The following is a 17,259-nucleotide window of genomic DNA, read 5'->3' as shown; positions in this document are numbered from 1 at the left end:
TTCTCAGTCCAACCACTGCTTTGTGTCCCTATGTAAGTAGCTGGCACACACACACTTTGAGATTTGATTTATATACAAACACACATTCACTCCTGGGGAAGGCCGGCACAGGTTTACTAGCTATGCCCCCTTCTGCCCAGACTGTAAGGTAGTTGCCACTGTCACCAACCCCTTCTTATCGACTACTATTAGGCCCTTACAAAGGGTGTCCAATCCTACTGTGTAATGTTACTTTTATCCAAATGGTAGTTCTGACCAAGACCAAGGGTATTTAGGAGTGTCTTGTATAGTGCCACCAAATGCATATGCAAGTACGCTAAGAGCTTAAATATTTCTACACAAACCAGCTTCAATTAAAAGCTGTAAATATATTTAATAAATAATAAAAGCACAAGACAGTACTCAATAACTCAACACAGTGACAACAGACTTCAGAATCACAGGAAATATTTTAAAATAACATTGCAGGACAGTCTCACATAAATACATAATAATTTTGCTATTTTCTTATCTATCTCTAAGATAATTCACTGTAGTACTTACTATTAGCAAGGCAGAAGTGCTGGTGAGAGGATGTTTCTAGATCCAAGACAAGATACAAAATGCACAGACTTTCTCTGAGAGACCATTCTTAAATTAATAATACACATGACTGCTGGGTTAGCCGGATGACATCACTATTTGACACCTCTGTGTCAAAAATACTTATCTCTTAGAAGCTTGCCTGAACTGGAAGTCGTAAAACAGTTAAATACTTTTACCTTTGAAATCTGTAATTATTTCTGTTTCTAGACAATAGAAAGAATCCTCTAGCTGTAGGCATCCTGTCTCTTTGCATTAACTAACTTTATAGCACAGGTGTAAACAATTTCACCTTGTTATATCAGAGTTTTGCAAGTTAACTCTGTATGTTCCAACTTCTATCATGAAAACATACATTTACACAGGTATATACATTTCTGTTCTTTTCCAGTAGGGTGCACTGTGGTTACATTCTTAAAGCTTAGTACATAACATGCAGTTTAACATAACATATAGTTTTCTTACGTTTGTAAGACAAGCATACAAACCATATTACTATTGACAAATATTATAGAATTATTTACAAAATTCCAGCTGTCTGGGCTGGCAGCTTTCACACCACTCCAGGTTTATTTTTCCCAGATTGATACATATAACTTGAGAGTGGCACACCAGTCCTCCACTTATCTCCAGAGGTAACCCATAACTGTGCACATTTAGGTGGGAGTACCATACTTTTCAATCATTCAGCAGACACCAGAAACAAATACATTTTTGTATTGTATTGTATTGTGTTAAGCTGATGTTTTTACAGACATGAAATTTGAAATGGTCAGTTGCTTTTGTGTAGTGTAATAGTTATTTTTACATATCATGTCATAGGGCTGTGTACTTTAAGTACCCATTCATACTGATGTCTATTTGGCTTTTAATGTTCAGTGTTCATTTTTAGCAATAAATAGGTTTAGTACTTTGAGTGGTTATGTGTTCTAGATAAAAAGAAAGAACTTTGTGCCTAAACTTCTCCATCTTTTGTTTGAATGAGTTTGTCATGTGGGTCTGATTGTTCTACTTCTCTGATGTATATGAGACTAACATTTATTATAACTTTATTTAAAAATGTTGACATTTCTGTAACATAGATATTTGTGAATTAAATTATAGGTACGTCTCCTAGTCTAAGTCCTGTGAGTTCCCCAAGCCATGGATCTACTCTGTTAAACAGGTCCCCAGTAGAATTTCCTGACACTGCAGATTTTCTTACGAAGCCAAGTTTGAATCTACATAAACCACCTGGGTATTTTCTCAGCTCCTCAGATTCTCAGCAGCAATTTAGGACATCTAGTAGCCATATATGCACCAGGTAAAATTCTTAAATTTAATTGTAGCAAATGCCATTTCATTTAATGTTGTTATTTCATTTAACTTTATTATTACATAATTTGTTTAATTTTACCAGCCACAGAAACAATAGTAAGAAATTGTTTTTGTGGTCATAAAATGCCCTGTAGCAAGTGGAAGGCACAGAATGTACATTTTGGCAAATTTATCATTTCTTTTCCAGGCTTCTGGCAGCACTTGTTTTGACTATTTAAGTTGAGACAAAGCTGAAGTTATAGAAAGCTTGTGTGTGTGTGTATGCTTGAGTGCCATGCATATGTGGGAAAAAACTGTCTGCAAAGTTACTTGAGCATTTCCTTTTTCAGATATTAAACACTCTGCAGTTTTCACCCAGAAGATTGCATTTCAGTAACTTACAATAGGAAAAGTTTTAATTAATCACTGTAGTATATGGATGCATATGTCTCTGTGTGTATGCCAAACAGAAAATACTAAAAAAAATTTGGCGAAGATTGGATGAAAGATTAAAAGTAGATATTTAAGAGAGAGCATTTTTTTTAATTGTGCATGGAGGCAACCCCCTGTACTCACCACATACTTATATTCCATGATTGCACAATCATGGAGGAAAAAAAAACATCCTGGGGTAGAGTTGTTGACTCCTATCGTCTTTGTCACTGCTCTGATGACAAGGTGCCATCAGTAGAGAGGACGTCCATCATGATGCTGGTGCTGGGAAGAGATAGGCATGGCCTCCCAAGCCACCGATGGTAGCTCCTGTGAGCACACATGAGGGAGTACTCCTGCACAGACGAAGGGGCATAGATGGCCCTAGGCCTTAAAAATAGAAAAGCTTTCATGACTCTAGATGGCACTGACCCCAGACAATGTATTTCTGATTGAGGGAGAGGCTTGATGGTTGACAGGCACCAAAGCTAAAAATGATCTCCCCAAAAGAATAATTTTTTTGAATCATCATTGGCACACACACAAAAAAAATGCTCCTGCAAGGATTCACAGTTATGAACAGCGATTAATGAGTTGAACACTTCAGAGATGTACTTTGGTTAAAACTTTGTCCAACTTAAACTTTACCAAGGGTGTAGAAATCATCCCACACTTGACCTGAATTTCACAGTTGACATGCTCATGCAACTATTCCTTTCTTTGACTAGTGTGAAGGACCTTATGCTTTTACTTCGAAGAACATGCTTTCTGAAGTCTGTTGCCTCAGCTCAGTAGGTATTGAAGTTTCATGTGGAAATAGTCCTAAACCATTTCCTGTCAGCTTAAATCCTCATTTTCTCATGAAGCTAACTTCTGGGTTGTTTGTTTGGTCCATTTACTTCCTGCTATTCTTTCCAGGTATGGAAATTTGTTGAAGGTGGGTCTGTATCCTTCAAGTCTGGATTATACATCATTTTAAAGTTTTTTTTTCAAAGTTTGTCTGCCCAGGAAGATGAACTAGATGTTCTTTTCCTTTGCTCCTTGAATGGAGGATTTTGCTAAGTGAAATGGAAAATTTCCAAACTGGATTGAGTGCTATTTGGTCCTTTGTCATTAGAAGGGATTATAGGTATGGGCTGTCAGACAGCATAGTGACAGAACATTGTCTTATTGAGATAATTGACTGTAATATGGATGTTCACTCCAGGAGTGGAGTATCTTTCTAGATATCTGTCACTGATGTGAATCATTGTCTTTTTGGAATACTTCCATCTTATTTTGTTTTCTCAGTATTTGAAACTTTACCTGTTTGTTTCATTCACCTGAAATGCCTTCTTTGGGTAATATACAGTAGATGTGCAATACTTAACCATATCTTTTGAGCTTTGTAAGGACCTTTGGCCGTTGTATTGTTTCATTCCTTTGTCCAGATTGCTTCAATTGCTAATTTGTGACAACAGGGCTTTCTGCATCTGAAAATCTTATTTTTACATTTTGTTACTTATTGTTGTACATTGCCCATGCCAACTGAGTTAGTCAATGGATTGTCTATTGATCTTGTTGTACTTATATATGTAGCCTGACTGCTTTGATTATGCTGATTTTTTGAGCAAACCATAGCTTTCAACTGTGATTTTGAAGAATGTTCTCTTTCCTTGCAAAACGTATAACGTTAGTTCAAATCATTGAATATCACAGTAAATAGTTCTGGAGAGTAGAGTTTCATGGTTTAATTTTTCATAAGGTACATGTTAGTATATCCTGTTATTTGTTTGACTTTCTAAGTGACTAATAGCAGTAGTTTGAATTTTCATAAATCACCTGGGTATTTGATCAGCTCCTCACTCTTGGCAGCAAGTTTGGACATCTTGTAGCCATATATGCACCAGGTAAAATTCAAGTCACAGCTTTTTGGCCATTGTCTCTCATCATTGTTTTGTCTAATTCCCTGGTTCTTGAACTAAGATATTGAGATACATGACCCGTAGGTTTTCTCCTGTATTTTTGTGCGGTCTCTCACGTTGTAGCTGAAAATACTCCATTTGGCTCAGTCTATATCCCTGGTCAGAAAATGAGTAAAATAAAAGTAAGTTTTGTTATTCATTCAGAAAATGCATTTTCTTGCTGGTGTTTCGGTCTTTTTGAATATGATAAAGATCTAGGAATCCTGTGGACATATACATCTCTTAGATACATAATAGGAGTGTTAATGCTGGTTGAACATTGTGCATACACAATCCTGGTGCAGGAGCCAGAGATAAGGACCCTCAACAAAGATGTGCGTTTTTAATTTCTCCAAGTCTTTTGGGTTTCTAATACCATGACAGGAATAGAGCCCATTCCTAAGACAAAGTATGATTAAAGTTCATGAAATTAGTATTGTTTCAATCTTTGATGTCAGCCAATAGTGCTCTTCGCAGCACCCGCAATGTGCTAGTAATGATTCCTTCTGCATTTCTTATGGAGTTACATGTGCTGGTAACATATCCAGATATGATTGTAAATTCTTTTTTATAAGACCCGTTGCTCCTACTACTATTGGAACTGTCTGGTTATCTTTCTTCCACATTGCTCTCGTTTCTGCCTGCAGATCCTGATATTTTATGACTTTGTGTCTCTCTTTACACCCATGTGGTTTTAGCTGATCTGGCATATACTGATGCGTCAGTTATTTACTTAGGAAGCTTGTATGCTGAAAACAGAAAAGTATTCAGACATATATACTGAAGAACTAAGCACAGTTTATGAAGTAGGATAAATGACTACTGGACTGATGAGCTGTACATAACTAAAGTAAGAGAATACACACAGAAGACAGTGATAAATCTGAAGATATGAGAAATTAGTAAAACATGATTTTTGGATTTGTGGTAGTTTAGGGATATTATGTCAAATCAGAAAGCAAGGATGAGTGACATGGATGGAGCTGGATGAACTGCTTCCATATGGGAAATGTTGTAGAGCTTCTGAGTTGCAGGAAGTTACACAGGAAAGGAAGTCCAGAAAAGCTGTTCGTTTCTCTGTTTCATAGCATCATCACAGATGCCATGTAGTCAGGGTTAGAAGAACTTCAGCCTTGGGCTATACCTTTCCTTTTTAGAATCATTTTGTCACCATACCTAAGTGCTGCACAAAATATTTGACTCTCAGCCTCCCACCCCTCTCAAATGCAGGCATACAGTTTGGTAAGTCACTTTAGAAGGACATGGCCTTCTTAGGAACTTAAAGGTAGATCTCTTGTTTCCTTACAGTACTACAAGAAAGCAACTAATCCAACCTTTATGCTTAGCAAAATGTCCATAGTAGTAGATAGATTTGGCAGTAGGGTTTATACCATATCAGTCAGAGCTGTCATTTACATGATACACACATTGTATAATGCTAAAGTTCGTTCTAAACCTAGAGGAGAATAGGGTCTGTATTAGATCACCAAAGTGTTAATACTTCGAAAGGTCTAATATCGACCCAAAAACAGCGAACGCTGAAAATAGCAAAGCTGCAGATAACCGAATTTATTTCCTAGGGAAAGAATTTGGTTGTCCATTTCTGTGGCTTTGCTATTTTCAGCACTGTGGTGGAAAGTTACGGGTTGGGTTCGGGTAAGTGTGCAATTGTGTGGACATTAGGGCAGGGTATGTGAGTTAGGGTTAAGGCGCAGGTGAGGTGAGTGTGCGATGGTGATAGACTTTAGGGTTAGGGCGGGGTATGTGAGTTAGGGTTAGGGCACGGGTGAGATGAGTGTGTGTGAGTGACGGACCTTAGGATTTGTGTTAAGGATAGTGGATAGATAGTATTGTATGTACAGTTTAGTGTAGGGTTAGATGTAGGATTTTAAGTGTGTGTGTGTGGTTTGCTGTTTTTTTGGTGTGCTTGTGTTGTGTGCGTGTTTCTCGGAACAGTGATTTTTTTTTTCTCCAGAGAAAAAATATGCTGTTCTGAGCTTTCGATGTTTTTTGATGTCGTGGTTAGTAGTTCGAGGTTGTTTTATTCGATGATGTGCCATTTCGTTGAACTCATACAGACCTGGAGAATAGTATGCACTCTGCCCCTGGTTTGAATGGCAAAGAAAAAAGGCTCGCTGATAGACGTGCAGGACATAACAGTGTGAGTCTTGACATTTTTCAGAATCAGCTGAAATTCTTACCAAAAATATCCCCAGCAAATTCCAAAGTTTGCTGTAATACACTTTAGGTGTTTTTACAGGAAGCTTCATTCTCTGTATCCCCCAACATGAGGAGCTCTGTGTCTGTCTAACTCAAAAAAATCACTGTACCTCATAGTAGTTGAAATACCCCAAGGTACCTCAGTCTTGGACCTAATTAGTTTGCATTCCCCTGATATTCATTTTTAGTTTGGCAGTCTGAGAATTACATACAGCACTTGGAACATCAGCAGGCACCCAAGAAAACACTATTTTGACTTTCTTCACTGCTAACTGAGTAGGGTGACATTTAGCTGAATGTATATGGTGTACAATTGTGTTCAGCATCAGCTGTCTTTAAGTATAAGGACACATACCTGGCTTAGGAGGCAGCCTTTTTCTGAGAATATCTGAGAACATTAAACAGATTCTAGATACCCTGTAGAGTCGTCATGCCTAGTTTGACTGTCTGACTGAAAAGTTCTGTACTTTGTTAGAGAAAAAGGAAGTATGATTGATATCGATGTTTCACACTTTGTTCTGCATTATGCTCCAGAGTTCAGGCTTCCAAGTCCTTAAATATCTTAATAAGAAACACTGTGGTCATAACAGTGAAAAGTCAGGAAACAGCATCCCAAGTCCGTGATTTTAGTGCTCACTTGTCTCGCATCTTGCTCCCTTGTATCTTTTACATTTTCGACAAAACCTGAAAATTGATGTCATACTGTGGCAATCTATGTTTTCAATGAATTGTCCTTAATCGTCATGTATCCACTGTTGTAAGGAAGTCCTTTTTCATTGCACAGCTTGTATGTAAAGGCATTGCATTCATATCCACGGATGTAATTGCTCCACTGTATGTGACATTCATTAGTCCAGTCATTGAGTACAACACCCCTTCTAGTTTCTACCTGTGCAAACACTTGCCACAACTGGAGCAACCACAATGCTTCTCACTGAAAAAATAATCAATGGCCTAAATCCTAAAAACTATGCAGAACATCTCATAACCTTGCCCATCTTCTCACTATCCTACAGGCTATTAAGAGGCAACACCTCCCTTGTTTATAGAGATTTGTCAGATCTATTACACATTAACAAGTCCAATGGTATAATAAACACTTGCTCAAGGGATCTCAGTTTCTTTTGCAAAGTAAATAGAACATGTTGGAGGGTTAGGTTTGTATTTCAGAGAATACTGCTACTGGAACCATCTTCCACTCCACATAAAGCAAAGCACTTCTCTTGCACTGTTCAAATTTATTTTGGAAGAATGTATGGGTAGCAGCAAATTCATAGTGAGTTTAGAACCCCTATTCTTCATGGATGGGAGAAAGATGTAAATGTCCCAACATATCCTTATTTTAACCCATCTTTCGGTTATTTGCATGCAAAATATAAGGGCGAAAAAGTGCCATGAGAATGTGAGGCTAGGCTTCTTAAAATCCTAATAGGTCACTAGCCTCCTAAGTACCTATGAACCTATAAGCAGTGTTACAGGTGTATTAGAAAAAAATAGGAGCTTCAGTAAAACAGGAATTTGTACACTGAACCTGACAATCCAATTCCATATAAGTAGGTCTGTCAAGAATAGTGTTGAAGCATATGGAAATAAACACAATTAGGACTAGAACAAATAGAAAAACATCTTATTTTATTGTATGGGATAATTTACAAAATTTGTTAAAAAAATTTTAATTTCAATAGCATGGTATTTTAGTTTAATTAATTGATCTGATTGTAGTGGATGTCTTTGTAAATACTTTAGTTGTTTTGTTGAATATTATAATAATACCTATTTTTAATTACTTGTATAAAATTGTTATGATATTTCTCTTATATGTTAAAACAATAAACCTGTTTTGAAAAAAAAGAATAGTGTTGAAGAAACTTTCATGCTTTAAGCCAAGTCTTAACATTAGGATGCCAGAACTAAACCACGTGCTCCACTGAGACAATATTTTGTATTTTTTTAGTGAGTTGATATTGAAAAGAAAAGCAAAACAACTACATTATTTAAAAATGCATATACCTACTATTTCTTATTTTCTCCACTGTTATCCTGCAAATACAAATATAGAAAAGAAAATTCTCCCCATCAGTTTCATCAAAACTCTTAACTTGATCACTGGGCGTTTCGTCTGTCTCAGCCAGTCTTCATCAGAGCTACTATTCTATAAACCCTCCCTCTTTTTAAACCTTAAATTAATGAATCAACAAAGACTTATTTACACCAATTAATTAAATATGATAAATAGAACAATCCAATTTGTAAAATTACAGAGGATAATTACAGCATCCAAAAAGCCATTAACATCATTAAAAGTATATAATTTCTCTATAAATATTTAAATAAATATTTATAAAAAATTGCATCAGGTATATAATAGGTAAGTACATAAAATCATTGTAAATAGAATGAAAATTATTGAGACGAGTATTCTTCAGTTAAAATAGTACTATTAATTATAACTGAATGCTACCCTCTAGTGGCCATCTTTTGCTATAAAAGCAATGTCTTTCAGTTTCACCCGTTAGGGTTCATCATAGCAAATCACCAGTCTGCAGATTGATTGGCAATGGGGTTGACTCTTTCTTCCCCATCACACCTCCAACATTTGCTGTCTACCTAAGGAAAATTCTTTGGAGTCTGCTTGGGGTATAAAAATACCTGTGTAAACACTTCCAAGCAAAGATCCTAAATCTTCTAGACTTTGTTGCATATTTGGGTGGCATACATGTATTTCACCATTGTTTCTTTGTGAACTGCGTATCCAGGCCCAATGCTTTCTGGAATTTATCAATTCCAATGCCCTGGACAAGCTCATTCTGACCCCCACTAGAGGAAGCAACATCCTCGACCTGGTTATCACCAGCATGGGAGACTGATGCTCCACACCTGTAGTCAATTCCTCCCAAGTTAAATCCGACCAAAACCTGATCACCATGGAAATCTCTATCTCACCTACAACCCCTGCTAGGGTGACTACCCTGAAAAACTTCTCTAAAGCCGACTTTAGGCTCCTAAAAACAGAGGTGGCTAACTTCTTGGCACCTATGCCAATGGAAAATAGCTACATGACTACCAAATCATGCACCAAAGCACTGTACAAGCATGGACACAAATGCATGGACATTGCCATACCCAATAGAACTAAGACACCCTCCTCCAAAAAAGAAAGCCAATCTGGTGGTCCCCAGTCATCAGTAAACTCTACAACAAAAGGAAGAAAATGCTGCAGAAAAAAATGAAGTCATAAGACTTGGAAAAACCTCCCTTATCAGTCCCAGCAAAGAGCTGAGATCCCTTATCAAATCCTCTAAAGCCAATTATGAAGGCAGAATTGCAACTGACACCAAAAGCAACCACAAAGCCTTCTATAGCTATATCAGAAACCTCCAAGGCAATACCCAGATTTGCTCTGAGTTAGTGCATAATGGCACTTCTTATACTGAGACAACAGATATAGCCAACATACTAGCCAACAGATTCAGTGCCAGCTTTACCCCCCCCTCCCCAAGGGCCCTATCACAGTACCAGAAGGAAGCCTGGTATCCACCATTTCTGCGGCACAGGTAAAAGCTGCATTGTCCAAAGCCAAGAATACAACATTCATGGGACCTGATAATATCCCTGGCTACATCCTGCATGAGCTACAAAACGAACTGGCACCACATCTGTGTGCCCTGCTCAATCGCAACCTTACCTCAGGCTATGTCCCTAATGAATGACGTACTGCTATGGTTATCCTGCTCCATAAGGGGGAGCAACTACAGACCTGGGAACTATCGCCCCATTAGCCTGATGAGTCTGGTATGCAAAGCTATGGAGCGCATCATCGTGGACCTGCTTAACAAAGATATAGGCAATCTCCAAACTCTTGACCCCCACACAGTTTGGCTTTGTCAAGGGGAGATCCTGCCTGCTGAACCTGGTTGACTTCTTCGAGGCAGTCACCAAGGTTGTGGATGAGGATAAGGCAGTGCATATAGACTACCTCGACCTAGCCAAGGCCTTTGATAGCATTCCCCACTCATACACTCACCAAACTAGGCATCAATCCTTACATCACTAGGTGGGATGCAAATTGGCTCACAGACAGGACCCGCAGAGTGAAAGTTGTGGACTCCAAGTCAGACTGTCGACCAGTCATGATTGAAGTACCACAGGGCTCGGTCTTGGGCCCTCTCCTGTTTGCCATCTACTTCTCAGAAGTCCAGGCCAACACAGAAGGACTCTGGCTGACCAAGTTCACTGATTACTGCAAGCTAGGAGTCATTATCAACTCCGCAAGTGATGCAGACATTCTACAAAAGGGCATCTCTGAGACCAGTGACTGGAGTCGGAACCATGGCCTGAAATGTAATGCCAAAAAATGCATTATCATCCCCTTTGGAAAAAACTCAGTTTCCATGAATTACCACATTGATGGGAGCCCACTGATCACTGAAGGGGGGCATAAGAGATCTGGGCACCCAGGTCGACAGCCACCTCACCTTCAACCACCACATTTCCACTATAGTCAGAAAGGCCTTCTATGTGACAAATCTTATAACCAAAGGTTTTGCATCCAGGAAGAAAGAGGTCATCATCCCTCTCTACGCATCCCTCATTAGACCAGACATGGAATATAACGCCCCATTTGGCATGTACCTGACCAGACACCTACAACAGCTGGAGAGGCCACAAAAGTACCTCACAAAAAGGATCCTAGGCCTTAAACACATGTCCTACATTGACAGACTCAAGAAACTGCAGCTGTTCTCAGTCTGTTATCGTCTGCTTAGAGGTGATCTCTGTTCAACTTACAATGACATGCCCGACCCAGCCCTACTTGAAATGCTACACCTAAAAAAATCCAAATCCTCCCTCGCCACATACTCCAGAGATCACAACCTCATCACCACAGTTAACAGAAGATGCTGGAGGGACAGGTTCATCTCCTAATGACTGTCCATACTCTGGAATAAGCTTCCCATGCATGTTAAGCAGTGCACCTCGCTGGTCCTCTTCAAGAGAAATCTTGACAAGTGGATGGGTAACAGAAAGTTCACCCCAGGGATCACTCCAGTTGCCCTACTGGATAGGGGCATTGTGAACTAACATCGAGTGACACTGTGCCTGGGCAATTTTTGTGGGCTAGGCTTGTAAAGACTCCAGGGCCATTAGTCTACTACACAGCTATGAACTGGAAACATATTTTCTGGGAGTGTATTGAGTTGGCAGACTGTAAAGATTCCCTGCAGACTGCTTTGTTAGAGACACTGAGTGAGCAAATTGGTCTAACTAAGGAAATTATTTTTTTCAGCTATGATACAGAATTGGAATCCCTTGCTGAATCTAATTATGGTGGCTGCCAAAAAAGCAATTGCTAGAAAATTGAAATCAAAGTCTAAACTGTCTTTACTAGAAGTAACGAATATAGTAACCAATAAAACAACTGGAATTGGGATCTTTAGAAAAGGGTAGGAACAAATTACATAGGAAAAAATTGGTATTGTGGGAACATTACCTGCAGAGGAGGAACAAGTTTTCAAAGAAACCGTGGAAATTCCTTGAGATTCCAAGAGCAGGATAAGTTATTTCTTACACTTATTTCAATGAACTGCACTTCTGAAACACTTATAATTGTGCTATACAGTTGATCTGCTACATTTTGCACTATTATAAAGCTTTTTTATTGTTTCACTGCATTTATGTACTGTTTTATACTGTGTTTTCCATTGCTAGATACTGTTTCATTACTCTTATTGCATGTTTTCTGAATTACTTAACTGTAAACTCCTTTTTCATACTGAGAGTTGTATTTTCTGTTTGTGAGTGCTCTATCCAAGCTTTTCTGTGCATTTTTGATTTTTTGAGGCTTCTGTGTCCTACAGCTAGGAACTGTAATAGTGTGCATTACTATAATTGTCTGTTTACAGTTAAAAGCATTCTCTAGAGTCTGGTTGCTCCTTGATTTGTTTAAAACTTTCATTTAGTGGCTACAGCTAGGAACTGTAATTTTTCCCACCCACCCTCCCTAGTGGTGTGGTTTGTGGTGGTGTTATACTTGGTGGCTTTGCAGTTGCCCACCCATATTGTATATTTGATCTGTGACACTCCTCCCAGTCTAGTGTCATTAGTTCATTCAAACTAATAGAGAACATTTGTGAAGGCCAACCCACTCAGATTCCTAACGTTGAATTAACTTCTGTTCCAGCTTCTCCATTTCCACTTTACTGGAAAAATATTTTCTTACAGAAAAAAAAAAATTCTAAGCTTGCTTCCCCCCTTTCCTGTGGCAGGTCTTGTCCAGATATGGATTTGCTGTGTCCAGGACTGTTTGTGAGCTCCTGAGCCCCCCCCCCCCCCCACTTAACTAGGGTTAAACTATTCCTGGCGCCATAAAGTCTGCTCTTCAAATTTTCTCTTGCAACTAGCCAGCTTTTTAGTTTTAGCACTCAAATCTGTTTCTTTGAGCTCAGCACTTGTTCAGAATTCATTGTAAGCAGTAAATAATCTGCAAATTACTACAGCACTCAACTTTCCTCACTTGTCTAGAGGAAAACAGTTTTTAGTACTTAATAAGCACCTGTCCAGGCATGTCTAAAGGTCAGCTCCTGGTGTTTTCTCCTGTCTACCTGATGAATCTGGGCATCTTGGGACATTGCAGCAATTGCCTCATGTACACAGACAACCCTCTCCTCCTACCAACCAACACTACGACCTGTGAGAGATGCACTTATATAGCCAAACTGGAAGCAAAGCTCTCTTCACCAAAGACTGGACTTAGACAGTCAAGAGGAGAAGGTAAACACTTGCACTGCACCACACTCATCACATAGTCCCTCAAAACCTACACCACCAAAACACACACAGAAGCACAAAAAGCACACCTACATTCGCCGAGCCTCTCAGTACAAACCTGCCCAAACAACAGAGACCTCCAAAGGAGAAATGCAAGCAACCTCCACCCCCCCAACACAACCCAAATTACACATGGCCCACATACCCAGTGTGCCACTCAACTACAGCCCATAAGGCATAAAGTACCCAACACTCTAGTCATAGGTGACTCTATATTCAGGCACACTGATGTTCCACTCACCAGGCTAAACAAGGAGAAAGTTACTGTCAGCTGCCTGTCAGGTGCCAGGATCCGCCACATAACGCACACACTCAGGTCACTCCACAGCAAGTACAAATATGACTCTGTCATTGTCCATGTTGGTGTGAATGACCTGAGTACCTCCCTTGACTACATGAAAAGAGACATGGAGGAGCTCTCCGATCTTGTAGCCCAGGCAGGTATGACCCTAGCCCTGAGTAGCATCCTGCCATCACCCAGAATGATACCACAGTATAAGGACAAAATGATTGACTTCAACAATTGGCTAAGTTTCTGGTGTCATTCTAAGGGAATCCAGTATATGTCTGCCTGGGATGACATGATCAACAGACCACGCTGCTTTGCCAGAGATGGCCTGCACCTGACGCCCTTGGGATTCCGGATAATGGCAAAGGCTCTTGCCACCCCTATAGTGCCTTTTTTAGGCAAGGTTCAAATGACAAATTCACCACTGTAACAGGTACAAGCAAGCAAAATCTGAGGGTAATGCTAATCAGTGCTAGAAGTCTAAACCTCAAAATGCACTCACTCGAGGCACACCTTAAAATGAAGAACATTGATATCTGTGCAGTGACAGAGACCTGGTTCAAAGCTCCAGAGAGCAGCCCTTCATTACCAGGCTATTATTCATACCACACCTTTCGGCCACCAAACCCAGACCAAATCGCTAAAGGTGGAGGCGTGTCCATATTCATTAAGGATATCCACACCTCCAAGCTAGTTGCTCAGCATAATGCATCCGAGATTATCCAAGTTCAACTAAGTCTGGCCAAAACTGCAATCCAGATTTTAGCTTGCTACAGACCCCCCACCAGGCCCCAGGATTCCCACTCCTCTTTTCTTGATACACTGGAAAATGTTAAGGTACAACCCAACACCCTAATAATGGGTGATTTCAACTACCCCACCATTAACTGGGAAAACTACTCGTGTACCAACTCTTTTGCTCAACGTTTTCTGGAAATTATCAATTCCAATGCCTTGGATCAACTTATCCACACCCCACCAGGGGCAGCAATATCCTAGACTTGGTCATCACCAACATGGGCAACCGGTGTTCCACACCAGAGGTCATTTCCTTGTTGGCCAGATCCGACTACAAGCTAATCACCCTAGACATCCACATCCCGCTCCCTCCCCCCCATTAGGAAGACAGCCGTAAAAAATTTCTCCAAAGCCAACTTCAAGCTTCTTAAGGCCAAAGTGGCAAACTTCACGATACCCATGCAGGTGGGCAATAGAGGCACGACTGATGAATCCTACACAAATGGAATTTATAAGCACTTACACGAGTGCATGGATCGTGCTATCCCTAACAGAACAAGATGCTATCCTCCAAAAAAAGGAAGCCAATCTGGTGGTCTTCTGCCATAAACAAACTCTACAACAGAAGAAAGAAACTGTTGCAAAAATGAGTAGAATCCTACGATTGGAGGAACCCCCCCGGTCAGCCTCAGTAAGAAGCTGAGATCCCTCATAAAATCCTCCAAAGCTAGTTATGAAAACAAAATTGCCACTAATTCTAAAGACAACCACAAAGAATTTTATAGCTATGTCAAGAATCTCAATGGCAACAATCAGATCTGCTCTGAGTTACAGCACAATGACACTAAATATACAGAACCAACTGATATTGCCAACATCCAGGCAGATAGGTTCAGTGCTAACTTTACCCCCTCTCGCCCCCTAAAGGGCCCATCTTTATACCGGAAGAATGCAAAGTTCCTATAATCACGGCTGCACAGGTAAAAACCTCACTCTCCAAAGCTATCAACACAGCATCCATGGGACCTGACAACATCCCAGGCTGCCTTCTACAAAAACTACAGAATGAACTGGTACCCCACCTAAGTACCATGTTCAATCATAGCCTCATCTCAGGCTTTGTGCCCACTGAATGGCGCACCGTGACGGTTATCGCACTCCACAAAGGGGTGGCCACAACAGACCCCGGGAACTACCACCCCATTAGCCTGATGAGCCTGGTCTGCAAGGCCATGGAATGTATCATCATGGAACTCATAAACAAAGACATTGGAGATCTCCAAACTCTGGACCCCACACAGTTTGGGTTTGTAAAAGGCAGATCATGTCTCCTAAACCTGATAGACTTCTTTGAAGCAGTCTCCAAAGCCATAGATGAGGGTAAGGTGGTTCACACAGCCTATCTAGATCTTGCCAAGACGTTCAACACCATCCCCCTCTCTGGAATTATAGATAAACTCACTAAACTAGGTATAAATCCCTATGTCACAAGATGGGTTGCCAACTGGCTTACTGACAGGACCCACACTGTGAAAGTAGCAGACTCCAAATCAGACTTCTGACCAGTGACAAGTGGTGTACCACAGGGTTCAGTCCTGGGTCCCCTCCTGTTTGGTATCTACTTCTCTGAAGTACAGGCTAACACAGAAGGTCTTTGGCTAACTAAATCCGCAGATGACTGCAAACTAGGAGACATAATCGAAACTCCTAACGATGTGGACATCCTACAAAAGGGCCTCACTGAGCCAGATGCCTGGTGTCAAAGCCATGGTCTCAAGCTCAATGCCAAAAAGTGCATTGTCATCCCCTTTGGTAAAAACTCTGTACCCATGAACTGCCACATTGGCAGTAGTCTACATAACACCAAAAGTGTGATGAGACCTTGGGACACACGTGGACAGTAGTCTGTCCTTTGATAATCACATCACCACAGTGGTCAGAAATCCTTCTACATGGCGCACCTCATCACAAAAGATTTCTTATCCAGAAAAAAAGAGGTCATTGTTCCCCTTTACTCATCATTCATTAGACCCATTATAGAGTACAACAACCCTTTTGGTATGTACCTCACAAGGCATCTACAACAACTGGAAAGGCCGCAAAAATACCTCACAAAGAGGATTACTGGCCTCAAACAGATGCCTTACGCAGACCGACTCAGAAATCTCTAGCTTTATTCCATCGCATATCACCTTCTCAGAGGCGATCTCTGCCTAACATACAAAGCTATGTCAAACCCAGAGATGTTGGACATGCTCCACTTAAAGAAATCCCAATCCCTCTGTGCTACGCGCTCTAGGGACCTAAACCTTGTCACCACAATAAACAGAACATGCTGGAGGGGTAGATTCCTGTCCCAGAGACTTCCCATACTCTGGAACAGGCTACCTATCTGTGTCAAACAGAGATCCTCATTAGCACTCTTCAAGAAAAATCTTGATGATTGGATGGGTAATAAGAAATTCACCCCGGGAATCACTTCTGTGGTTCTGCTTGACAGGGGCACAGGAAAATAATTTTCTTGGTTGGCGAAAGCCAGGGTACCTTTTTGGCTAGGCTTGTATAAGCCATAGGACCAATAGCCTAGTACCTACCTATGAACCTATCAAGAAAGCAGGATTTGAATGAGTATGTAATGTTTGACTTATAATGACTCGATAGATTATAAGTGATGTATAATGTTTGCAAGTACAATTGTGTCAACATGGTTTATAATGTATAATATTTGGAACTGAAATTATGTCAGTATGGTTTTTCATTTATAAATATTAGATTGCCAATGTCATATGTGATAATGTAATAAAGATACTTATTGTTTAAAAAAAAAAGGTATAAAAACTGGCTGACTTCCCACAAACCCAAACTGTCAGTCAGCTCAAGCAGAACTGACAAAAAGACAGGTTTGGGTACCAGTTCCTTCAGAGCTTTCCT

At 40.1% G+C, this 17,259-nt stretch overlaps 1 protein-coding gene across 1 annotated transcript in view; it reads left to right on the top strand.

Moving 5' to 3' along the window:
- The window catches only part of PDE3B (phosphodiesterase 3B), a 1,918,808-nt gene that overhangs the window by 1,257,533 nt on the left and 644,016 nt on the right, over positions 1 to 17,259 (top strand). Inside the window, exon 6 of the mRNA XM_044082789.1 lies at positions 1,687 to 1,885. Coding sequence (XP_043938724.1) covers positions 1,687 to 1,885 — 199 coding nt within the window. The remainder of the gene's footprint in view (positions 1 to 1,686; positions 1,886 to 17,259) is intronic.

This window comes from Protopterus annectens, chromosome 9.part0, assembly GCF_019279795.1.
Source record: "Protopterus annectens isolate FY-2018-M chromosome 9.part0, PAN1.0, whole genome shotgun sequence".
In the NCBI taxonomy this organism is placed as follows: domain Eukaryota; kingdom Metazoa; phylum Chordata; order Ceratodontiformes; family Protopteridae; genus Protopterus; species Protopterus annectens.
This window is presented reverse-complemented; position numbering and strand designations above follow the sequence as displayed.